The sequence below is a fragment of the Acomys minous genome (genome assembly GCF_964271855.1).
Source record: "Acomys minous genome assembly, chromosome: 5".
NCBI lineage: Eukaryota > Metazoa > Chordata > Mammalia > Rodentia > Muridae > Acomys > Acomys minous.
Genome location: NC_140494.1, coordinates 81,880,929 through 81,907,388, shown reverse-complemented (window position 1 = coordinate 81,907,388; position 26,460 = coordinate 81,880,929). Strand labels below are relative to the sequence as shown.

The 26,460-nt window shown below is 41.2% G+C and overlaps 2 protein-coding genes across 2 annotated transcripts in view; one reads left to right on the top strand and one right to left on the bottom strand.

Annotated features, from left to right (window-relative positions):
• The window catches only part of MBD3L1 (methyl-CpG binding domain protein 3 like 1), a 240,052-nt gene that overhangs the window by 109,069 nt on the left and 104,523 nt on the right, over window positions 1-26,460 (bottom strand). The gene's annotated exons all lie outside the window — the stretch shown is intronic.
• MUC16 (mucin 16, cell surface associated) overlaps window positions 1-26,460 on the top strand; it is a 168,871-nt gene that overhangs the window by 52,742 nt on the left and 89,669 nt on the right. The window contains exons 5-17 of the mRNA XM_084783450.1: window positions 1,141-1,664; window positions 2,812-2,984; window positions 8,900-8,935; window positions 10,595-10,719; window positions 10,803-10,870; window positions 15,599-15,771; window positions 16,881-16,919; window positions 17,371-17,433; window positions 22,229-22,446; window positions 22,479-22,615; window positions 23,477-23,649; window positions 24,264-24,299; window positions 24,547-24,609. Of these exons, the coding sequence (XP_084639576.1) occupies window positions 1,141-1,664; window positions 2,812-2,984; window positions 8,900-8,935; window positions 10,595-10,719; window positions 10,803-10,870; window positions 15,599-15,771; window positions 16,881-16,919; window positions 17,371-17,433; window positions 22,229-22,446; window positions 22,479-22,615; window positions 23,477-23,649; window positions 24,264-24,299; window positions 24,547-24,609 (1,828 nt within the window). The remainder of the gene's footprint in view (window positions 1-1,140; window positions 1,665-2,811; window positions 2,985-8,899; window positions 8,936-10,594; window positions 10,720-10,802; window positions 10,871-15,598; window positions 15,772-16,880; window positions 16,920-17,370; window positions 17,434-22,228; window positions 22,447-22,478; window positions 22,616-23,476; window positions 23,650-24,263; window positions 24,300-24,546; window positions 24,610-26,460) is intronic.

Here is a 26,460-nt window from a genome sequence, read left to right as displayed (position 1 = left end):
TCCCCCTCCAGGGGACATGGTCAAAGGTGAGGCACCAGAGTATGTGAGAAAGTAATATCCCACTCTCCACTCTACTGTGGAGAGTGTTCTGTCCATTGTCTAGATTTGGGTAGGGGTTTAAGGTTTACTGCCTGTGTTGTCCTTGGCTGGTGCCTTAGTTTGAGCGGGACCCCTGGGCCCAAATCTGCCTATCATAGTGTCCCTCTTACCTTCAGGGCCATTGCATGTACTGCTCTAGGAATTGTGGGGTTTTTACTTCTGGTTTCTGTAATTTTCTTTTTCTTACCTCAATGTGACTTTTCACAGATGATAAATTTTTCCTATACATCCACCTCATATAGAGGCAATCTCTGTTCTATCCATTGGCTCATTTCTTCTTTTTCTTTTTTTCATTTAGACATTTTATAATTTTCATCATTTCTCTAAGAAAATTTCCTAATCACAGGACTAATTCTTTTCTCTTTTGCTTTTCTTGTTCCATTCCATGTCATTATGAGTATGATTAAGGGTTTATTTAAAAGATAAACAACTTACAAATTTCTACACAGCTGGAGAAATGCCTCCCTTCCTCCAACGAATACTGATTAGCAATGTTCAGAGAGAGATAGAGAGGGCCCCATGAACTCATCCAAGGAACCATTCCTCAAGTAGAGACAGAGTTTTGTGAGAATCCACCTGACCTCCCCAAGTCTACCATGGCATGTTGACAGGCCTCATCTTCTACAAGTAATCATATCTACTGTGAACACCAGAACACACAAGCTTTGTAATGTCTCAAATTCAGCAATCCTCAGCACTCAGCACTCCAGGTCATCTTCTGGCTCTTATATTTCTTCTAAACCTTCCAAAATCTTCCATGAGTCTTTTTAGGACATGAATATTCAACAATCACCTGTTCTCATCACTTTGACTAGTTCTGAGTCTTCACTGTTACAACTGTCCTCTGCAACCTTTGTGTGATGTGGCTCAGATCTGAAAATAAAAGGTCTTATTCCCTTCTCATGTCAATGGAATGTTAATGACTTGTCACTTTTTGTCATTCTGTGCTGAGAATTCAGGATCCATTTGCAGAGGAAGTCATATATTCACTATGAAGCACCAGCTTTCTGCCCCTAGTTGGGGGAAAATAATTCTTGGTAGGATATCCTAGACTTTATCTACTGGGCACTGTGGCCACTAGATAGTATTAGTCTTCGCCTCACATCTGGTTCTGTACTGAAATACAAAACTGATATTCTCTCTCTCTCTCTCTCTCTCTCTCTCTCTCTCTCTCTCACACACACACACACACACACACACACACACACATACACACACACACACACACATACACACACACACACAGAGGCTGATGGTTATGCTCCCTCACACTCTCTCTATTCTCCAGGTACAAGTAAACATCCAGAATTGGTGACATTCACATTCAACATGACAATCACTAACCTGCCTTATACAACAGAAATGGAGGACCCAGACTCCTTACACTTCAAAGCCTTGAACTACCTGGTAATGTGCAGCATGCTTACCATGGCTTACCTTTTCTTCACCCCACCCAGTGACATGGACTTCCCTCACTCATTCTCTTGTCTACCCCAGCTCCAGTCCTTGTTCAAGAATACCAGCATTGGTTCTGGTTACTCTGGCTGCAGACTGACCTTGGTCAGGTGAGTCATCTTTCCTTTATATCATGGAGGGCTTCTCTGTCAGAAACAAATTCATTTGGCATTCAAGATGGGATGGTAAGAACAAAAAGACAAAAAATATATAGGACTAAGGCTGTCCAGGAACTCAGATATGGGAGGCAGTGTCTTTGATTTACTGCATAAGAGACAGGACTCCTGAAAGAAGAGGTTGCTCACAGAACTTATTTGCATGAAGACAATTGTGTGGATCATTGAGGCTCACTGATCAGAAAAGGTGGTATTGGACCAATTAGAAATCATAAAATCCTTTATTTCATGCCATACTGTGTGATTTAACAACCAGGACTTTCTTCCTGCAAAAGTTCCATTATGTGGAGAGGGCAATCATTGCATAAACATGAAACCATGAATGCACCAGGTCAAAAAGATCATTAATCTCTACACAGAGGCTAAAAGAGCCCAGCAGTGAAGTTTTAGCTTGACCCTGGGGAGCTGAGTGGAGGCTTTCTACAGATAAGGATGATGAGCCATACTTTGATGGTGAATGTACAGTAGCCATAGGAATCACAGAAAAATAAACTATTTTATGGGTGGGTTATCATAAATAAGGGGAATGTAAGAGTTAGGAGTGTTACTTTTCCTCCTCCTCCCCCTCTTCCCCCTCCTCCTTTTATTTATCCTCTTTTTCCTTTCTCTTATTTCTGCTCTACCTTCTGCTTATCATTTCTTATTTCTTCCCTTCCAAAGAAAATCTCTATGATATTAGATAATAGAATGCAGCAGAGTAAAATAATAATGAATAAAAATTAATAAAAAAGAGAAGAGGGACATAAGAAAATGATAGATAAGAATGGAAAAAAGAGTTAGAAAAAAGTAGAAAGGAAAAGTAGGAGAAAGAAAGGAAAGAGAGAAAAAAAAAGAAATGTAGGAGTTAGAAAGTAATCATCTGGTAGATATTCCAAGAGTTTCCTAGTAGCATTAGACTTTCTAATAAAAAAGATCTGGTAGTTGACATGATATATGTCAACCAAATAATTGAAGGAAAAATCAGAGAAAGAGACACAAATTGAAGAAATTTTCAAGAGTTTCGCCACTTTACAAAGTAGAAAACCTAAAGAAGGACCCTCATGTCTCTAAATAAAGCATTCCCATATTCCCATAATTTTAGGTCTGGAGAGAATGGGGAAGCCACTGGAGTGGACACTGTCTGCACCTACCATTCTGACCCAATGACTCCTCCCCTGGACAGAAAGCAGCTGTATCAAGAAGTGACCCAGCTGACCAATGGCATTACCAGGCTGGGTTCCTACATTCTAGACAAAGATAGTCTCTATGTCAACGGTGAGTATCTGTGTCAGAACGGGGGTCTCCTCCAGTGTTAGGTTTCATTGCTGTAACAAATTCACAGAGACTGAATTTAGAGAAAAGTTTCAGGTGTTTCAGGTCAGGTTACTTATTTCCTGTAATATTTATTTACTTTCCTCATCACTGTGACAAACACCCGACAAAGGCAAGAGACGAAGAAATGGAATAGGCTGGCTCACAGTCCAGAGTACAGCCAATCATAGCAGTGACATCATGTCATGCAGATGTTAAAACAGCTGTTCACACTACTACATCTGTAGTCCAGAAGCAGAGTGAGATGAAGCCTGGTACTGAGTTCATCTTCTCTGTCTGTATTCAGTCTGAGATTCCAGCTCACTGAATGGTGCTTAGAAATGCCTTCACGAACACACATACATGTCCGTTTCACATGACTCTAAATTTAGATCAGGTTGACAAAGATTAATCATTGTTGTTTGGTTACTTTTAGGCCTGTGGCAAGATAAAAAAAATATGGGGAAGGCATAGAAGAGGAAATCTGCTCTTTTATAGAATCCAAGGAACAAGGAGGCAGGGAGAGTTTGGGGATGTGATACATAATGGCATGTGGAACCAGTGACCTAGTGTCTCCAATGGGTTCCCACCTCTGCAGTTATTGGCTCATTCATTGAGGAAGTTATCACTCTTAAAATCCAATCACCTTTCAATAGTTGTACCAGTTGGGGACCAAACCTTCAACACATGAACTCTCTGGAGGACACTTCAGATCCAAACCATGGCATTTACATAGTGACCGTTCTATGCCTATAGCTCGTCATAGAGGGTGATTATGCTTTCCAAAAGATGCCTATCTATGTCTGGAGACATCCATGTCACTACTAAAATGGTGTTAATATTTTCTGTCAGGTACAGAGAAGTGGAAACTGGTAAGAATCCCAAATGTGCAAGATAGCTCCCTACCAGTGATTTAAAAAAATGCCAATCGGCCCAAGCTTGAGAAATTATTGCACATAAACTTTTGGATTTATATTTTAATTTATTGTTTGAGAATTTCTTGTAACCCTGGTACAGGCCTGATATTTCTTAGATGCCTCATTTGAAATGTTCAACCCATGAAAGTCAGTTTGAGTCAAATTAAAAGTATAAAAAGGGGCAGATTTATTTGGGAACCGTGTTCCTTGGTGAGATTACAGGCTCAAAGGGTGAAACCAGAGGGAGTTGCATCCAAAGTATATTAGGCAGGGCTGTTAAGGATTGTAGGTGAAGGAAAATGACTTGTCTGCCACATGCTGGACTTTTGGCCAGGTTCGGCCATCTGGGGCAGGGGTGGGTGGGCAGGGGACACTTGGGAACCTAGAGGTTTGGGACAATTGTCAGGAATGCTATGCATGTGGAACTGGGCCTGGGAGGCTTTCCTCAGAAGGGGGCAGGTGGAAAGAGAGAACAGGACTCACCTGATCCTATAGGGATCCACAATAAGATCCAATTAGAATATCAGATGAAGGGGGAAGGGGAGAATGATGGATGACTCTGGTTCCGTGCTTCCCAGTTGCCTGACAGTGTGCTCACTCTTCTTTCCCTTCATCATAACAACTTAATTCTCAGGCTTCATGAGCCAACTCAGACAACTAAAACTTCCAAAAACATTGCTACCCTTAATAAATACACACTGAATAGGGACTGTTGAGATGGTGCTGAGAGCAAAGCTGTCACAGAGCAGGCCTGCCAAGAACAATAATTAATAGCAGCTTATCAAAAGGATCCTTTGTGGTGAGAATTTTGTAATGAAGTTAATCTACTCAAAACCTTGTGAGTTGTTATTTTCATTTTACTGATCATTCAAGGAGGAAATAATTTGACTTATATTATGACTATTAAGCATGCCAGAATGAGGATTTCACCCATAGTCACTCTTGAAAACCACAGGTAACATGGTGAGCCATCCAGAGAAAGCCCCAACATCTAGACAGGCAGCCTCTGGCCAAATAATCTAGCCTAATTCACAGATATTTCCTTCTTTATATCCACTTAGAGATTATCTTTATGTATAATATGAAATATATTTGTTGCTGTATTATTTAGAGCATAGTGTTTTGTCTCCAGAAGATACTTTTCAGTTACCATGACAAAATACTCTGATCCAGATGCAGTAAACATCTGTAGCAAAATAGTATTTTCTAGACATTATAGGAATGTGCCACACATGAACTCACAGTGGTTGTGACTACACGCACAGGACCTGAACAAGATCATGACAGCGAAAATACCACCATAATTCAGGGAGTTGAACTTCTGCTGTTAGCCAAGCATGGAGGCACATGCCTTTAATCCCAGCACTCAGGAGGCAGAGGCAGGAGGATCACTGTTAGTTCAAGGCCAGCGTGGTCTACAAAGCAAGTCTAGGACAGCCAAGGCTACACAGAGAAACCCTGTCTTAGAGAAACAAAACAAAACAAACAAACAAAAAACAAAAAAAGTAATTTGCCAGGCAGTAGTGGCACATGCCTTTAATTCCAGCACATGGAAGACAAAGACAGGTAGATCTCTATGAGTTCAAGGCCACTTTGTTCTACAAAGTGAGTCCAGGACAGCCAGGGAAACATAGAGAAACCCTGTCTAGAAAAAAGAAAGAAAGAAAGAAAGAAAGAAAGAAAGAAAGAAAGAAAGAAAGAAAAGGAATTTCTATTGTCCATGCGCAGTGGTTGTGGGGTCATTTACTGGGGCATGGTTGAATCAAGGACCACATGCATACAGAAAATTGACTCTTTCTTCCTTAGCATCCCTCAACCACCAATAGTGCCTCAAGTAGGATTTGGAGCTCCTCAGTCACTCACAGTTGAAAGGCGGGGTTTATTTTGACTTATACTTCAAGGTGCATCCCAGCATGTAACTTGAAGCCACTAGTTGAATCATATCTACAATCAGTAAGTGGAGAGGGAGGGGAGAGAAACAGTGCCACTCATCTAGCTCAGGAAATGGAATCAGTCATGTTTGGGGGAGTGATTCCATTAATCTGATCAAATAATCCTTTACAGACATTGCCTGTAGGCCAACCTAATTTACATAATCCCTTACAGGGGTGCTTTAAGGCTTGCCTTCTATGGCACTGTATGTCCTTCCAAGTTGACAATATTAAAAAGTACACAAAAAGTTTACTATAAAATTTAGACCAACACAAATAATTTTTCTAAAGTACGTATATTGTTGAATGATAGATTTGTTTTGTGTGATGGTTAACAAGCCAGAAAAAATCCCTCCAGGCTTTAGTGTAGCATTACAGAAAAAAATGGATGAATATATAGATGTAAGGTTACTTTGAAAGTCAAATAAAATAATACAGGAATAACAAAAATTTCAGAGCTCTGCCCAGATCTGATCTGCATTTTTATCTCTTAGATAAATAGTAGAAATGGAATCCATGATACAAAAAAATAGTCATGGAAAGTCCTTCTCGTGGCCTTTTCCTCTTTTTCATCCTTCTCTTCCTCTTCATTCTCTACCACTCTTCTTTCCCTCCTTACCTTCTTTATCCTCCAGAGAAACAGTCATGGGGAGTTCTTTCCTTGGCTTTCTTCTCCTTTTCCTCCTGGTATACATCTTACAAGTAGGGCACTTGCCTAGTATGCACAAGACTCTGGCAACACACACACACACACACACACACACACACACACACACACACACACAAGTTCTCCAGTTTCTGTCAAAATTTAATTGTTAGTAATTACATCTGATGGCCTAATTTTTCATGTTTAAAGCATCCTATTCCTTTCCTCATAGTTTTCCTGACTTTCTCAAGCCATACATATCATTATCATCCATATATTATATATGTATATATATACACATAATTAATGAACACTCTAGGCGTATGTATGTATGTATGTATGTATGTATGTATGTATGTATTTATGTATTTGTACATATGAGTATAGGTATGTGTGTTGCACTGTGCATATGTGGAAGTCAGAAGGCAGCAGTAGGTATTAGTCTCTGCCGTCTCCCTTTTTTGAGACACAGTCTCCATGTTGTTCACCGGCATATACTTCAGGATAGCTGGCTGACTAACTCCTGGAGATTCTGTCTCTGCTCCCCACCTCACCAGAAAATACCAAGTTTAGAGACACCCAGGTGACATGCCCTGATTTTATGTGGGATCTCGGCATATGGCCTTAGGTCCTCACATTTGTATGTTTGTCCTAGTTTCATTTCTGCAACTGTTTAATAACTTAAGCATAGCAGTTTTATGGAAAAAATAGTCTATCTGTCTTTGGATTCTAGGTCACATTCTATCCCTAGTGAAAATCAAAGCAGAAATAGAAGGCAGGCCTCCTTCTTCTCCTCTTTTCCTTCTCTTATTCCTCCTCCTTCTCCTCCCCCTTCCCTTCTTATCTTTTTTATATTCTTCTTCTAGAAAAATCGTTTTCTAGAAAAATAGTCACAAAAAGGTTTTTCCTTGGCCTCCTCCTCTTCCTCCTCCTTTTTCTCCCAGGTTGAAGCTCAGATGCTAGCTACTTGCTTAGCATGCTCAAGGCTCTAGATTTACCTGTATACCAAGGGATATCCCTGTTTGGGTTATCCCTGTGGATATCCTACCTCCAACCAGAGAGTCTACTTTATAGCCAAGGAAGTGATACAGAAAGTATGAAGGATGCTTCTTCTGGTTGCCAGACAACCTTATAATTAACTAGGTTTCTTATATACCCCAGAACTGCCATCTGCCTAGGGATGGGGCTGCCCACAGTGGCATGCATCTACCTGTATTAATTAATCAAAATAGTTCCCAGTAGATCAATCTGACCTGGGTAATTCCATAGTTTTTATTCTCTTCCCAGATAATGCTAGGTTATATCAAGTTGACAGTTACAGCTAACCAGGGCATGTAGCAAACACTTTTATCACTGAGCTATCTCCCGAACTCTCCATTTGTTTATTTTTTATCCCCACATACCTCTCCCACAACCTGCTACAGATCATTAGTTCTATGCTATAAATAATATGCATACGCTAAGATAGTGTCATATAATTTTGTTAAGAAGAGCAAAGAAAGACTTAAATTATCTGCACAGAAATTATAAATATGCTTATCATAAACATGTTTTCCTTTGTAATATATATTATTGGCTTGACATAGTATATGCCTCTCAAAATACAGGTATCTGCTATCATTGTATATGGTTTTAACTTTTAATTTTTTTTCTTAAATTTCTTCTTGGACATGTATTCTGCTTACTCTAGCCCTCTGCTCTCCCTTACCTCCCTCCCACTCTTTTTCTTACTTCTTCCTCCTAGCAGGTCCCTTTTCTACATTCATCTCTTTTTTGCTTAGTTTTATGATCCACCCAAGTTTGGGACTTTCCATTAGAAATTGATGAGCTTACTATCTGGTACATAACTGAAAGCAAAGACTGTGCCACCCCCACCCCTCATGCCCTTGACTCATGATTGGTGTTGACATGCCCACTGCAGACAGCCACTTGGCTGTGTGGTCATGTTAACAGTAATCTTATCATGCCCTGAAGTTTTAAATACAAATTTACATATTTTTATTTGGTCATTTACTTGTGGGGGTGGTAGTTTTAATGCATGTCTTGATATGCATGTTGAAGTTAGAGAAACACTCTGGGAGGTGGTTCTGTCCTTCTTCCATATAAGTCTGAAATAGTGAACACAGATGGTCAGGTTTGCTGGCAAGTACCTTTATACGATGAATCATCTAGACTTATACTGTTTTAGTAAAAATTAATGGTGATGATATTCATCATGAATATTACTGCAGGACAAGGCACATAGTAAGGGCCAAGAAAGACTCAGTTATTACTGTTTATATATAAATCTCAGAATGTCTTCTACTTTCATGGTTACTTTTTTTTTTCAACTCTTAGTGCTTACATCAAAGTGCTTTATTATTACTCTTTCTCTCCTGCCTGTAGGTTATAACCAACGGTACTGGACTCCTACCACCAGCAGTGAGTACTCAAAGCTGTGATGCTCCAATATCTACAGGGCTTCCCAGAGTCAGCTCTACAGGATAAAAAAAATGGCATTTCTCTCCAATGAAGTTAATTTAATAACATTCGGTTCCCCCAGAACTCTAGAGCAGCTCCATTAACCCAAATTTCCCACAATCCCTATTCCAAGCTCTGCAGTTAAGGACCATATCTCTAGAGTCTGTGATTTATCAACACTCCTTTGTATGGTATTGACTCTGCACTCAGTCTGTTCTGCACTCTGTGCTTGGGACACCCCCAGACACTAATTTGCTGTTCTAATACCCTGGCCTTGGTCTAACCACAGAACCTTTCCTTTACACTAGCTATTTATGAAGGCCAGCTATCTCTGACTTCTCAAGTTCAAATCCTCACTTCCTGTATCTGAAAGATTTTTTTAGACTTTTCTATTAATAGATGTTTCTTTTCATTCAATCCTGGCCCATAGATTTTTTTCTCTCATGATCATGACTAATTCTTTGGTTGTTTCTTCTGTGGAATTTACTTTCATTTCATTTATTCACTCCTCATGTATTTATCACCTGTTTCATACTCACTTTCTATTTATAGATTGATTCAATTCATGTGTGAAGCAATATGTATGCATTTTATGGAAATTCCATTTAAATATTAGAAAGAATTGTAGATGCCAGTCATGATTATGATTATTGTCCTTTCTCTTTATTTTTCCACATTGTAGATGTATATTCTGCTAAAACTCTGGGTGCCTGCCACAGAGGGCTAGATTTATATCACAAGTTCTTTCAGATTGAAGTCCTAGGGCAAGTTCAGGGGACAAACACCCAACATTACACTATAGGAGATACAAAAATATAGCATAGTACTTATATCATTTTAGCTTCAAAAACAAATATCTTTGTCTAGGGAAATGGATCAGAGAGTAAAATCACTTACTATAAAAAGCAAGTATGGCCACATATGACTGTAAGCCCAGAATTTGGGGTGGGAGCGGGTGGCTAGAAATGGAAGGATTATTGGGGCTTGTTGCCTACAAACCTACCTCCAGAATCAGTGAGACTGGGTCTCAAGGAAATAACTAAGAAAGTATTAGACCAGAACACCAGAAACCATTCCCTGGCCTCCATGTACCAGCATGCACACCTTGCACATAAACTACACGCATACAGCAACACCCTTATACTTACATACCACCAAGTAAATAAATAAATGAGAAAATAACTCACACCCATGCTGTCATATGCATTATACAAACAGTCAAAATATATAAGTAACCTGAATGTATATGTGCAGGTTAATGGGTAAATATAAATAAAATGTATCCATGCAGTTGGATGTTATTAACCCCCAAAGTAGGAAATCCTCACAATTATTATAGATAATATTGAGGAAATCTCCACATAAGTGAAATGCCATATGATTTTTCTCATAACAGAGCTAGAGACTACTAAAATTCATATAATCAGAAAAGAAGAATAATGGTGGCTACAGGTTAAGGAAGGACAAATGGGAGCTTTTGGTTGTTTAGAGTTTTAGTTTTATAAAATGAGAAGGTTCTGAAGACTGGTTTCACAGAAGCTAAATGTAGCCATCCCTTTGACTACAGCCATCCCAGGTGACAGTGCACAGTATACTTCCCACTTCTCTCTTTTGTTACAGGTACACACCCATCTCTGGTTCCCTTCACCCTCAATTTCACTATAACCAACCTGCACTATACAGAGGACATGGGATCCCAAGGATCTGAAATATTCAACAACACAGAGAGGATCTTGAACCGCCTGGTCAGAACTCTTTCAGACTCACCCTGTATCATCTCTGTCTTGTAGCCCTTGGCCTCATAGCTCATCTTCCCTTTTGTCCACAGCTCAAGCCCATGTTCAAGAATAGCAGTATCGGGCATCTTTATTCTGGCTGCAGACTGATTTCACTGAGGTAAGAGCTCCAGAGTATGTATGCATCAAACATAGAAGATGACCAGGTCTAACTCCTAACTCCCTGTCCCTAATGTTCTAGAGGCAGGTGACCACCAACTCCTCTCTAGCCCTTTCCCTTTCAGGCTGGAAAATGTAGGCTCCTTCTCCTTTCCGGAGACAGTAGTGTGTGTTTTTATTGAGCATTACCTGTTTAGTTTTCTTACAGTTTCATTATGGTTGCTGTGATAAAATACTCTGACAAAAAAAAAGCAGTCTACATAAGGACATTTTATTTGGCATACCGTTATAGTCTATAGTCCATCATGTGGAGACGTTACAGTGGAAAGGACTGGAGACAACTGGTCATATCACACCCACAGTCCAGAGGAGAGAACACTTAAGGCACCCATCTGTCTGCTGCCTGCTTGCTAGCTTTTTTTTTTTATTACAGGCTCAGAATCAGTGTCATTCACTGTGGTCTTAGTTGTCCTACATCAATAACAAGCAAAAGAGTTCCTCACAGACTTGCTGACAAACTGACCTGATCCAGAGAATTCTTCTTAAGACTTTTAGTAGCCAACTTCATATTGTATCAGGTTGATATTTAGTATTGACAATCACTGGGCTGAAACTGTTGACTCATTTCATATATAAAAAATAAACCATAGAGATGTGGAGAAATATATCTGCATCAATCAACAGTTGAATAAGCCAGTTGAAATTGTTTTATTTTATCTTATTTGCAGGTTTCTTTGTCCACCCCCAATTGTTACATTTTTGGTATTAAGACATATGAGGTTGTGTTATAGATGCTGTGTTAAAGGATAGCACAAATACTGACATGTTTAGATGCTGTGTCTTTTTTCACAGGCCTTTGCTTTATTATTTATTGTCTTCTTCTGGCATAAAAGCCATTAATTCTTCACTAGCAACCCCACTTCTTTTCTCCCTCATAGAACCTTTTCTGAGCTCCAACTTTGGAATCTACATCTCCCCATTGACATGATCTAAGCAATGAACACCATAAAGTATGTCACACCAGGACACATTATAGCTTTCACAATCTGATTTTTTTCTTTGGTGGGTTTTTCTACTATACCCAATTGGCTGACAGAGGAGCAGCATTTCTCTTTGAGGAAGAGGAAAAGGCCACCTTTTAAACTGTAAGAAGATCTACTCTCTGTAGGTTTTGGAGTACCACTACAGCCAGGGAATCAATTTGTCCTTAAAGAGTGTGTATGGTTTGGGCCACCTGCTGGAGGTCCTGGATAAACTGGGAAGAAAACAGATGATACATGGTTAGGGAAATAGTCAGTCCTGCTGTTCCAGTGGGAACACCAGCAGTTATTCCTGCAACATCCAAGAAGGGTAAGATTTGAACTGTGCTTTTATTATGTCAGGCAGCTATTGAATCCATGATCAGACTCAGTAGAGGCTCTTGTTGAATGATTATTAATATTTACTATTGAATTATTATTGTAATAAACCAGCTGTTACTCATGACCAGCTTTATACCTAAATAACCATAAAGAGAGACTAGGATATGCTTAATTAGCCTAAAGAACAATACTGAGCTATAATTACTGCATCTTAAATCTCCAAGCTAATACAGCTTCTTCTCATTGCGATTTTCCACAATATACTTGCTTTTTACTCGGCTCCTAGGTCCACTTCCTTTCTTCTGGTGTTTCCTAGTCCTCTCTATGTGGATCCCTCTTCTCTTTCCTCTTCTTTCTCCTCCCTTCACTAGACCATGTTGGACAGAAAATCACTTCCCAATAAGGGAACAGGACAGGCTGGCACCACTAAAAAAGAAAGAGTGAGAGAAACACCTCTGAGAATGCAATTGAGTATTTGGGGGGGGTGGCGTGGAAGGTGGTCTGGCAAGGTTGGGAAAGCTGCTCCCCTACCATGACAATAGGAAAACAAGGAGAGGTGGTTCCCCAAATCTACATCTGGATCGAGTAAGTGGCCCTGCTGTCCAGGAGGAAGAAAGTAGGTCAGTCATATATCAGGACTTCCTGTCAATGATGACCATGTTTGGGTCAAAGGAGCTTGGGACCTTTCAGTTAGCCATTACTAGGAGATCCATTGGAGGGCAATCTGAGAGTGATGTCCCCGTGTCACGGGGGATATGGGGGCAGTCAACAGCCCAATGTTGCTCTTGATGGCATTTTGCATATGGCTGGGGTGGCTTGTGGTGGTTAGGGCAGCCCTGAGCAGAGTGACCCTCTTGACCACATTTGAAGCAGGGACCTGGTGGTCCTTGAGCTATAGAAGGCAAGGAAGCCCAGGCAGTCACCAAAACTGGTAGAATGGCCTTGGCCAGCATTTGGTATTTTTGCTTGCAGGCTTTTTCATTTCTCCCATGATACATGTTAAAGGCCAGTGTTAAGACTTCTGCTTGTGGAGTTAGGGATCTTCTCTCCAAGTGTGTAAACTTGGCCCCAATGTTGAGGAAACTACAGAAAAAAATAGGTCATGAGGAGTTGTATACCCTCTGACTTTTGGGGGTCTAGATTGGTGTACTGTGAGAGGGCCTTTGTGAGCCATTCTAGGAATTGAGATGGGTTTTCATGATTGTCTCAGATGACCTCTTGGTGTTTCTCATAGTTTACTGGTGTAAGTGCAGACTGGTTAGGAAGCAAATTGTAAACTGATCTCTAGCTAGAATGCTACCTGAGGAGTTATAGTCCCATTCAGATCCTGATATGAGATGCCTCAGCCTTGGCTGGGTGTACTGGATTAGTTTGGTATCCTTTATCTGCATGATCTCTAGCCTGTTCCCAAGCTTACCTGTGCTCCTCAGGGAACAAGCTCTTAGTTAGAATCATACATATGTCATGGAATGTGAGACTATGGGATTCAGTAATATATTGGAATCCTTTAATGAAAGTAGAGGAGTTAGAGGTTTAGAATCCCAGGTTATTTGTTTATGTGTTTATTTTTGTTTTTCTTTGTGTGAGAGAGTTCACATAATGAAAAAGGAACATGTGCTTTGACCAGGTCATCCACACCAGCAACCTCCCACAAAAAGAAAACTGGGGCTGGGTTAGGCTGAGTGCAGAGAGACAGTGGGGGGTGAGGGTGTCTGGGGTGTCCAACTGCAGAGTGGGAGCAAGCAGTGGGAGAATTAAAGGCTGCTGGTGGGGTGAAAGTAGGTGCCAATGTAGGATGGTTAGAGTGCCCTGTTACTGGAAAGTAAGACAAGGAGGCTGAAGAAGCCAGAGGAGAGCGAGCTATGGATTGGAGCTGCTAAGGATGGGGTTCCTTATCCAGATCAAGGGTAGTAGAGATTTCCTTTTTTGTGACTTCATAGCTAAAAAGAGCTGAGTGGAGGAACAGGAAGAACAGAAGAACAGAGAGAAGGCTTTGAGCAAAGATAAGAGAAAGCTTGAACATAGGGAACCTCCTTCCATTTTCCTCATCACTGGCAGTGATTGTAAAGGTCCCACATAGTACTGGGATTTAAAGTGCCATTAGGTGACCATTTGGATTCTTTATCTAAGGGGTATATATTTTGGCCAAGTCTGGCTGCAAAGGCATATGAGTTTAGAAGCCCTGAAGTTGAGAACTAGATAGGGGTTCAAGGTTCACCAAAAGGCATCCCAGTGGGGAGACTGGAGGTACTGTCAAACACACAGTTCCCAAGGCTAAGGAAAGGAGTCACAGGCCTGAGCCCAGTGCATCCAAAGGACATAGGACTGACCATCTTGTGACGGAGCTAAGCAGGGACAAGATCTAAAAGTCCAAATAGATAGTGTCCACCTATTAGGATGTGTGTGTGTGTGTGTGTGTGTGTGTGTGTGTGTGTGTGTGTGTATGTGAGAGAGAGAGAGAGAGAGAGAGAGAGAGAGAGAGAGAGAGAGAGAGAGAGAGAGAGACAGACACAGAGACAGAGACAGAGAGACAGAGACAGAGACAGAGAGACAGAGACAGAGACAGAGACACAGAGAGAGACAGAGAGAGACAGAGATGGAGATGCAGAGAGACAGAGAGACAGGGACAGAGACAGAGACAGAGACAGAGACAGAGACAGAGACAGAGAGGCAGAGAGACAGAGAGACAGAGAGACACAGATGAGAAACCACGATGGTAGAAAAATGAAGCCTCACCCAAGGGGAATGGTCAATGGTGGTAGTCCTTGGAGAGGGTCAACTTTAGCCTTAAAGACTGTGGCTGGGGGTACCTCTGTCTCCGAGAATACCAGAGAATGCCAGACAATTAATGGTTAGTTCTTCAGAACCAGGGAGATGTTTACACAGACTAGGATTGGGGGATTTACCAATCTTGGCTTCTATAGGTTCTATAGAGCATGCAGAAATGAGTTATCTGGAAAGTGGGGCTGTTGCATGTAGACTGAAAATAGGGTCCTGGAATGCAGTTTAACCCAGAAAGGGAAACACAAACACCAGGAGAGCCTGTTGAGTCTTGGCTCCAAATGTTATGATCTAACCAATGGACACCATAAAGTCACAACATGTGACAGATCTCTGGTGGGAGGTTAATTAAGAGGGGGTATACAGAAGCTGCCTCTGTGCTAGGGTGGAGGGAAAAAGACAACGGGAAGAAGAGAGGCCTTTCATAGGAAAATAAAGGACATGCACAGTAGGAAGATTTGCTACTTGGGGTGATACTGGAAATGTGTCACAGCTAATGATAATATATCTTGCTGCTCCTGGGTCGCTGGGGCAGATAATGGAGATGCCTGATTGTAACACCCATCTCTGCCTCTTTTCCTGGCTAGGCCTGAGAAAAATGGAACAGCCACTGGAGTGGATGCTGTCTGCACTCACCTTTCTGATCCCATGGGCCTTGAGCTGGACAGAGAGAAACTGTACTGGGAACTGAACAATAAGACCCAAGGTGTTACCCAGCTAGGGTCCTTCACTTTAGAAATGGACAGTCTGTACATCAATGGTGAGCATCGCCTTAGGAATCATAATCTGAAGATGAGAATGTTACTCTAACATAAATGGGCTTTCTGGTAGATCACAAGACCCTTCCTATATATCATCTTAAACCTGAGCAACCACCTGCTGAGTTAAGGGCAGCTGAGGAGTCTCTTTTCTCTTACAAAGGCATCATTTGAACATGTCTCTAATCAACAAAAGCCTTCCACTAGCACATTAAAAGACATCTCCTGTTAGAGCCAATGGTGGTTCAGTAGCAATTCAAGTCTGAGGGTATTTGTTGTTATATTTTACTTTGAGGTACATCTTGCTATCTGGCCTAGAACTAGAAATGTAACCCAGTCTGTCCTCAAACTGGTTATTCTCCTGTTTCAGTCTCCCTTGAGTGCTAGGGTTGGCAACATGCAGCCACATGCCTGTATATTTCATATCTCTATGATCCTTGATATCTGTCCCAGGCAAATTCTCTTAGCCTTAGTTCTATCAGAACCTTTCATGTGAAAATTCATCCTGAGCCAGGAGTGGTGCCTCATGCCTGTAATTTCTGGGTTTATCTGGGATGTTCAGGAATCTTGGTTAGATCCCTGTGCCATAAAAAACGAGAGTAAAAGGGTATGAGTCGAAGAGGAAAGAGAAGGAGGAAAGGCAGAGAGAAAATGAGAATAGTTTACTAGGTGTAATGGCCACTGTTTGCAATCATAAAACTTCAAAGACGAGATGAAAGATTTTCTGCAAGTTTGTGCTCAGCCTGAGTTACATAGAGAATTTAAGGACAGCCTGGTCTACAGAATATGACTCTATCTCAAACAAAACAAAAAGATTCCATCTCAAACCAAGGTTGGACTTTCATCTTTCACTCAATCAATGCCACAAAATATTCCCATGGGCTTTGACAGAACAATATATGAATATATGTGATAGAAATCAGGATGTGCTTATTTTCTGAAATAAATTATAAGTTCATTAGAACACAGAAGGTTCTCTTGATGACACCTAGATGTGTAGTGTTACACTGTATAGATTTGACATCTCAGCTAAAGAAGGGGCTCATGGGCCTCAGTTCTATCATAAACATTTCGGTCCTTGCATACTGATTTTCTCCTGTTCTTATTGCAGGTTTTACACATAGAAGAACCTCTTCTTCTACTCCCAACAGTGAGTACTTAAAAGTCTGATGGTTATGTTTTCCATACCCCATGGGAACTGCAGCTGATCTATCCCCCAACTCAATCCGAGGAAGGACAGCAGGTTACCAAGAAGAGACTTGATACCCTATGAACATATACAGGGGGAGGTAATCCCCCTCAGGAACAGTCATAGGGGAGGAGAATAAAGGGAAAATGGGAGGGAGGGAAGAATGGGAGGATACAAGGGATGGGATAACCATTGAGATGTAACAAGAATAAATTAATAAAGAAGAAAAAAATGAAAAAAAAAGAAAGAAAAAAAAAACCCAAAATCATGGAAAGGAAAAATAATTTAAAAGCTAGACTCTCCACCTACCATCCTATGGCTCACTTTGCAAAGCAAAGATGCTCTCTTGTGACATTCATGTACTTGTGACATTCAAATACCATTTTTTTTACTCCAATCCATTTCTCCTCAGCTCCCATGACCTCCTCTCCACTTTTCACAGAGAGCTCTACTGCACAACCCATCCTTACTACAGGTAGGTGACCTTTCTCCTACTCCTTCTAAGACCCCAACTATTGCAATCTCAGAGAAAGGCTATGGAGATGATGATTCTTGTTCTTCTAGTTTTCCAAGGACAGGAAATATGCTACCGTCAAATTTCCAGCCATTTTAATCTTGGACAATTTATTTACTCTCCCAGTGCCTCGGTTTCCTCAACAACCTAATGATACATTTATTTAAAACTTCACACTAAGACTCAAGTGGCCACTCCTTTAATCCTACTATTTGTATATCAATGGTAGAATGCTTAAATAACATGCCCAAGCCAAGGTTTAGATTTATTTTAATATTTTTGAGAATATGTATGTGTTCACTATACATGCCTGCATGGGTACAGAGGGAAGAGGGGAGTTTCCAATCCCCTGTGTTGAGAGTTGTAGGCATTGCTGTGCCACTGATGTGGGTGCTGTGCAATAAACCCTTGTACTCTGGCAGGGATAAATATACTAAGCTGTGAAGTGCTAAAAGGAAGACCCAATGTTGGGCATAGTGGTGCACACCTTTAATCCCATCACTTGGGAGATAGAGGCAGGTGGATTGCTGTGAGTTTGAGGCCAGCCTCATCTACAAAGCAAGTCCAGGACAGCCATGGCTACACAGAGAAACCAAGTGTTGAAAAAAAAAGGAAGACCAGGAATGTGAAAGACAAGTAAAGAAGACAAAATCAATTGCTAGCACCAGGAGGTCTTGAATAAGCTAATAAGTTATGCCAATCAAATTTATTAAGAAGTACAGCATCATCTATACTGTTTCCAGGGGTGGCAAGGAAATGATGAAGTTAGCAGAGTGCTAAGTCAGACAATGTTAGCAAAGCGAGCACAGGAAATCTCAGATGTAGCTGCCTTACCACAGCTAGGTAACCACAATCTAGGAGAAGTAGGCAGATCCCCAGAAACCACAACCTTTACTTCTCTTCAGTGTTCAGGATCCTTGTCCCTGCTGATTCATGTCATTAGAAAGATGAGAAAGATACTTCTCCAGTCACCTATTTTAACTGTGCACTTACATGTAGAGTCACCCTTCTTTTGATCTGCCCTGCGGGCTGTTCAGCCTTAGAGCCTGTATTCCAACAGACTAGCATTGGCATACTTTTTCCTCTACTTTATTTGGGTTCTTATATTTCCTAGTCTTCTCCATCCCAGTTCCTTCCAACCCCCTAATACCAGCTAGGAAAGACAGAAGGTTAGAAGGGAAAAGGGTTCTTAGGTCTCTTAAGGCTTCCTGCTGCTGAGGTTCAAGAGGTTGCTTGGAGCAAGTCACATTTTGTAGTCAAGATAGCTCCAACTTCTCCTCACACTGCAATAATAGCAAGCAGGGGCAACAGAGAAGGAACAACAACTCCTGCTAGTAGTTCTTCCTCCTCTTTCTCCTCCTCTTTTCTTCTTGTTCTTATTCTTGTTCTTGTTCTTGTTCTTCTTTCTTCTTCTTCTTCTTTCTTCTTCTTCTTCTTCTTCTTCTTCTTCTTCTTCTTCTTCTTCTTCTTCTTCTTCTTCTTCTTCTTCGTCTTCTTGTTCTTTTTCTTGCTCTTCTTGTTCTTCTCCTTCTCCTTCTCCTTCTCCTTCTCCTTCTCCTTCTTCTTCTTCTTCCTCCTCCTCCTCCTCCTGCTCCTCCTCTTCTTCTTCTGGCATTTATACCCTGTCCTGAGTGCCCAGATTCAAAGTATCTGTAGTGAACATCAGTGGAAAAATGAACACCGCCCCATATCCCAGATACATGATTAAAAGAAAAATATTTTCACATAAGTGCTTTTTTTTTTTAAAGAAACCAAAATTCTCACTACAGTCTTGCCTTGTCAACTCCATTCCTGGACAAGGACATAGAAATAAGCCTCTTTTGTCATTTTATCAGAGCCTCTAAGAAAGAATTGAATCAGTCTGGCTTGCCCATTCTTAGTGTGTGTGTGTATGTGTGTGTGTATGTGTGTGTGTGTGTGAGTGTGTGTGTTATGCATGTGTGTCTGTTGTGTGTAGATGTTTGTGCATGCATGCACATACATGTGAATTCCAAAGACGAGTGTCTTCCTCAACTATTCTCCACCTTATTTTTTGAGATAGTGTCTCTAAATAATCTGGACCTCACCAAGTCAGCTTGACTATTATGTGGCTAGCATCTTCAAACAGCCTCCTGTCTGTCTTCCCAGTGCTGGCATCAGTTGTGTGGTATAGCAACATACCTAACTTTTTACATAGTTGGTGAGGATCTGAAACCAGGTCCTGATGCTTGTGAATCAAGCACTGGCCTGATTGAGCCCTCCCCACAGCCCCTTAGATTTCAACAGGAGAATAGCATACACTGTGCATAGATGTGAGAAATGGCATGTTTTCTAGAAGGTGAGGGTCTGGAGCATGGAAGGCTCTACTTCAGCTGAGGCTCAGAATCCCTTAGCTGTCCTCCTCATACCTTACACTAGCCCTGCTGAGGGTTCTGAAAGAGCAGAGACCATCTTGCTCTCACCCTATTCTCTGGTTTACATCACCCAAAGGGCTAGGGTTTAGGCTTAAGGTTAACACTGAGGCAGATGGTGGTTTGGGGTAAGAGATGCATGAGAAGACTAAGCAACCCTGTGGACATACAGCACAGGGGTGGTTCTCAGGACTGCTCAGGCACATGAGGCAGAGGGAGGGTCCTTTCTTATGGATCTCAGAGGAGGAAGGTAGTTCCCTGTAGTCAAGCTGTCTCTGATTCCTAAGAGGAGGAAAAGCAGGGACCGTGCCTTTCCATGTGGGAATGTGTGACTCAAGGAATATATGACTCTTAGGTTCTGGGGAAAGTGAGGAAGAAGGGCACATCTAGTTTCCAGTGTACCAGGTATACGGGTTGTGTCAACACATGTAGTGATCTGAATGTTTGTTCTTGTTGTTTATTTAAATCAATTAACATATTTACTCACTTTACATGCAGATTTTAGCCCCTCCTTCCTCTACTCCCAGCTCCAAGCTCCCTCTCTCTTCCCCTTCCCCTCCCCTATTCCTCAGAGAGGAGACCCCCCCCCAACACAACCCCAACCTCACCTCATCAAGTCAAAACCGTACTGAGCTGTCCCCTTCACCTGTGGCCTGCTCAGGCAGTCAAACCTGAATATGTTTGAATAATATGACATCCTGAGATCAGTGACCTGCCTGGAGGGCAGTGGGTAGTGCCTGATACTGTCGTGGAATGCAGGAACCTGTGGAGTCTATTAGAGGATTACAAATTCACTGGTGGGCTTTGGCTAATAGCTTTGGCAGTTCCATTACAATGACTGTAAGAAAGAGGCTGCTGCAGGAGGGCAGAGCCTGAACAGCAGTGTGGTCTGGATTCCAGCAAATATCTAGTGCTTCCAGGTATGCTCATCACTGACAACTCAGGAGAAGTCAGGTTTTATTATGATCTAGACCTGGCCATGGACCTTAGTAACTGGGTTAAGCAATAGAGTGGGGCTACAAAGGCTTGACTCAGGCTAGGCTACTTAGAGATTGTTTAAGTATTTATTTTATCCCTTGGCTCACATTTTCCATGTGTAAAGTTAGCTTCAAAATATCACCTCCCACCAAATGAATGACTCCAATATAAGAAAAGCATGTAAAATGGCATATAACCCCAATCTAACATATATTAGCTCAAAGAATGTTCTACTGGGAGTGTATGCTTTGACACATGAGAGATTGGATTGCGTGTATGTACACATGCCTGTGGCTGCTGAAGGCCCAGTCCTAGGTGCTATTCCTTAGGCATCATCAGAGTTTGCTTTTGAGAAAAGATGTCTAGCTAGCCAGGAACTCACCAAGTAGGAAAAGATGGCTGGCAAGGGAACCCCAGAAATCTGCCTGTTCCTACTTCCTTGACACTGGATTTACAAGTGCCACCACATGTGGCATTTTTGTACATGGGTACTGGTATCACATCCTGGTCCTCATTCTTCAGTTTGGTGACTGAGCTATCTCCCTAATGTTAGCATTCTGTTTCAGTCAGCCTACTTGTGATGTAATTGCTTACCTGCCATGGAGGCATGGCTCTGCCCAGGGACAAACTGTCCAAGTGGCTCTCTCACTACTTCCTCCCTCTCTCTTCCCCTTCCTCTCTCTCTTCTCTCCCTCCCTCTCTCTCTCTCTCTCTCTCTCTCTCTCTCTCTCTCTCTCTCTCTCTCTCTCACCCCTTCCCCTTCCCTTCTCCCTCCATGCCCATTTAATAAATTCCTCTACAACAAAATATCTATATCTGCTGCCTAGTACCTTTAATCTTACATCCTATATATAAAACCTAGTCCACTCTCTGCCTCTAAATATATTTTCAGATTTGATGTTTATTGGATGAGTGTGCACACAGACATGGCTGTGCATGAATTATATGATGAGTGTTGAGATCAGAGGACAGCCTATGAGAACCAGCTGTGTGTTTTTGCTGCATGTGTCAAGGGTATCAAACCCAGATCATCAAGCAAATGACTATCCTAAGACATCTTCCAGAATTTGAACCCTCTACCTTTAGTTTTAAAAAATCAATATGTACAGGGGCTACAGAAAAACAGTTAAACAAAAGCCCAGAAAATAAAGTTGCATGATGGATGTTTATCAACATAGGGTCTTATGTGCTTAGTTTCTGCACCATGGAGTATTAAACCCTATAGAGGAGTATCACCCAGTTGGATACATGACCAATTATGCAGAAACTACTTACTCTCTTCGCTGGGGCAACTGTGATGCTAGTGGAAGAGTCAGTACTGCTGGAAGACACCCAAGTTTACAGAGAAACCAACAGCTCAGTGTGCCTTTCTCCCACCCCCACTATAGTGCTAGTCTCTCCTCTGGTGCCTTTCACCATCAACTTCACCATCACTAACCTCAAGTATGAGGAGGGCATGCGTCACCCTGGATCCCGGAAGTTCAATGTCACTGAGAGAATCCTGCAAAGACTGGTAAGAGCTCTGTGCAGTAGGTGCAGAATATCTCACAGATGTAACCCTCACCGATCCTGGCTTAGGCCACGCCCTTCAAGAAGGCCACACCTACCTCAACCTAGTTCCACATAGTCCACCTTTGCTCACAGATGCTATCATACTCATCTCAGAAACAGTCTGTCTTACCTCAGCCTTCTCCCCTTTCCCCACAGCTCTGGCCTTTGTTCAATAAAACCAGTATCAGCCTCCTTTATTCTAACTGCAGACTGACCTTGCTCAGGTAAGTCCTAACAAAAACCAACACAGATCGTCAGTGTGTGCCAGACCCAAAGTGTGGATGTCTTCCTTTCTTTTCTATGTACATTGCCCTTTTGTAAACCAGGAAGCACTGGATCGGGTACCCAAGGGGTTCCCTAATCCTGTAACCTCCACTTCAGTTACCCCCACAGACTGCAGACCATCAGCATCAGGTTGTTGACCATTTCCTGCTCATCGATTCTGGACTCCCCCATTCCTTCTTTCATTGTGAAATCAGAGGGAATTTCTTTAAAGCTTTCACTCCTATCCTGAGAATGTTTTCTATTATATTGGTCTAGTATCATTTCTATCACTATGATAAAATACCCTTCCATGAAAGTAGGGAAGAAGTAGTTTATTTTAGTTCCAAATTGCTAGGTCCAGTCCATAATATTTTTCAAAAGCCACATCAGCTAACGATTGAGACTGTCACATCACATCCACAGTCAACAACAGAGAGAAATAAAACCAGGAATAGTCTCCCAGTTGTACTCAGCTTGACTCCTCTGTTCTTACACAGTTCAAAACAAGCAACACAGTCCATGTCAGAGACAGCCCCTGCTGCAATTGCTAGGGGAACCTTCATGTGCATTTCAATGCCTATCAAAACTTCTCCCTCTCTATCTGTCTCATATACACAGTATTTGAAGAGTGTTTTCCACGACATAAAGAGATGGCTACCCTTGTTATCTCTAATTATTGGTTATAATGTTTATGTCACCAAGGCAAATTCCTTGTTGGAATTTACTTTTTTTTTTTTTTTGAATAGTGGTTGGGAAAAAGATAAAAGAAAGAACAAACAGTAGGAGGCAGATCTATCTCAACTCTATTGATATTTACTCAGGCCAAAGAAGAATGGAACAGCCACCAGAGTGGATGCCATCTGCACATATCACCCTGACTCCAAAGGCCACAGATTGGACAGGGAACAGCTGTACTGGGAGCTGAGCAGGTTGACTAATGGTGTCACCAGACTGGATCCCTACACCCTAGACAGGGACAGCCTCTATGTCAATGGTAAGCCTCTGGAATATAGCTGAAATTTCCTTAGATAGGCAGTATCTACTCTCTGGCTTTGGTCACCATCCATGCCTGTCTCTTCAAGGGTCTGTCTATGTGTTCAATAGGCGCTGACTCAGGCTAGGATCTTGTTTGATCCTCACTTTGAACTGACTTTACCCTTATTTGATAGAAAGTTCTTGATAACACTTTCTTCATCACACCCCAAACCATCATATATCCTTAAGTTTATCTGGTACTTCATCAGTTATTTCCTTATTGCAGATAGGGATAGGCTTATTTTGTCTCATAGTTTTATAAGAGACAAACCACGATAGAGGGAATGTGTGGAGGTTGGAACAGTTCCTTCCATAGTACGGCAAGCTCGTGGTTTTGCTTGTTACAGATCAGAAAGCACAGAGTATAAACCAGAACCCATGGTAGTATATCTTCACAATTCAGCTATTGATGCTTTATTACCACCAGCTAGGTCCCATGACCCTAAGCCTCCCAAACAGTGCCACCAGCTTGGAACCAAACACTAGGTCTGGTGAAGGCCATTTTACATTCAATCCACCATACATTCATCTCTCTTAACTCTGACCCTCTCTCACCCTCTTTTGTTACTGCAGGTTTCACAAATCAGAGCTCTGTGTTTACCACCAGCAGTGAGTATTCAACAGATGTGCCATGACTCTGTGCCCTACGCCAAGCAAAGCAGGAGCTGACACCTCCTCATGCATCCCATGTCCTTAGCCTGTAGCAAGGAATCTCGGAGGGCAGTTATTTGCCTCCTTCTCTGCCCATAATCCAAAGCAGTCCCAATTCAAGCTTTGCATGACAAATTATAAAAGTACTATCTCTTTCTGCAGTGAGAGTGCCTTGTATTTTTCACTTATGATGATTTCTTCTTAGCTCCTCAGACCACCACAGTAAACCTGGGAACCTCTGGGGTGTACTCTTTCCCCAGAACCACAGGTAAGTAGCTGTTTGTGGCACCTATGTTAGAAGGAACATGAAAACTGTCAATGTGTACTGAAATATAGGATGTCATAGTAAATCTACCATTTTCATCAACCAAAACCCTTATTGAACAGATAATCAGTTCCAGACACTGGAAGATATACCAGGAAACACACACACACACACACACACACACACACACACACACACACACAGACACCCACACACACAAAGACACCCCCACACACCCTTCTGACCTTATAGTTTATATTTTTATAAACTGTGATGGTGTTGATATTGGTGTTTATAATGTTAATAGTGATAGTGTTATTGATAGTGTTGATGGAAGTGATCATGATTATGGTAATGATTATTGTGATAATAAATGTTAATAATTTTGATAGTGATGATGTGATGTTGTATGCTAGTGATGGCAATGATGATGGGGTTTTTAATGATGATGATGAAAGCCACAATGATGACATTGTTTATGCTGATGATAGTTTTAATGATAGTGAAGATAGTTTTGGATGATAGTGATGATGATGATGATGATAATAATTATGATGATATGATGATGGGGATGGTGTTAGTGGTAGTTATGTTAATGATGGTGGTGATGATCCTATTAATAGTGCTGGTATTGATGAAAATGATAATACTGAGAGTGACAGTGTTAATGATGGTGGTAGTGATGATGCTAATGATGGTAGTGGTTTGAAGGACAGAGATGATGGTTTTCATAGTGATATTATTGATAATGGTGTTGATGAAGACAATAATAGTAAAGGTGGTTATAGTAGGATAACCATATTAGGGTTGATAGCAATAATAATGATAGTAAGGATGACGATGGTGATGAAAATGATGATGGTGATGATAATTGTCCTGCTGGTGTTGATGATGGTTTTGGTGGTGGTGTTAGTAGTGGTTGTGGTAGTTATGGGGAAAGCATTTATTCAGCTGATTATGTTGATTATAGTAAGGATATTGACAATGTTTATAGCAATGGTGACAATGTTGATTATGGTGATGTATAATGATAACGATTGACAAGATGATAGTAACAATGGTGATGGTAAAAGTGATGATGGTGATGATGGTGGCAACAAAGTGAAAAGATAAGATCTGACTTCAATACAGAATGCTATTCACTATTAAACTATGAGCCTCACTAGTAGTATCTTATTTCCTCTTGAAATAAGGTTTACAAGTAAGAGAGGTATAAAAACACCATTACACAAATAAGACAATGACAGAGAGAGTTTTCTACCTGAATAGTCACCCAATACTGTATATTATGTTGGAGCATCTTCTTGAACCTTCTGTCCCAATACATCTGACAGACATATTTGTGAAGCAGAAACGGTTCAGGACTTGCTTACCCTGTCTTGGCAGAATTTGGCCATTGACTCTGCCTGCATCCAAGTTTGCCCTTTCTTAGTTAGTATTCTGTATATGATAGAAACAAAGAAATTTTGCCCAGTAGCTTGTTTGCCACATTTGAAGCTATCTCCATAAGGAGGTTCTTTGACGCTCATCATCCTCTTTGAGGTAGGCTGGGTGTTGCCAGTTGTTAACCCTCTCATTTGGAAAGCTACTAACCTGAAGTCCTGGGCAATACTCAGGTAATCAAGTTTATTCCTTCTCAAGTCTCTGATGGAGTTGAAGACCAGGTAGCTTAGTTTTACAATGAAGCTTAGTTGTTTAGGGGTTAAGATGTTTTTAGGTGTAGATAGATGTTTTAAGTTGATAAGGATAAGATGTGAAGGAGATTGATTTATATTCAAAATTTTACACACACAAAGATAGGAAAGATGTTTTCTCCATGACTGTCATACATAAATAGCCAAAATACTAAGAATA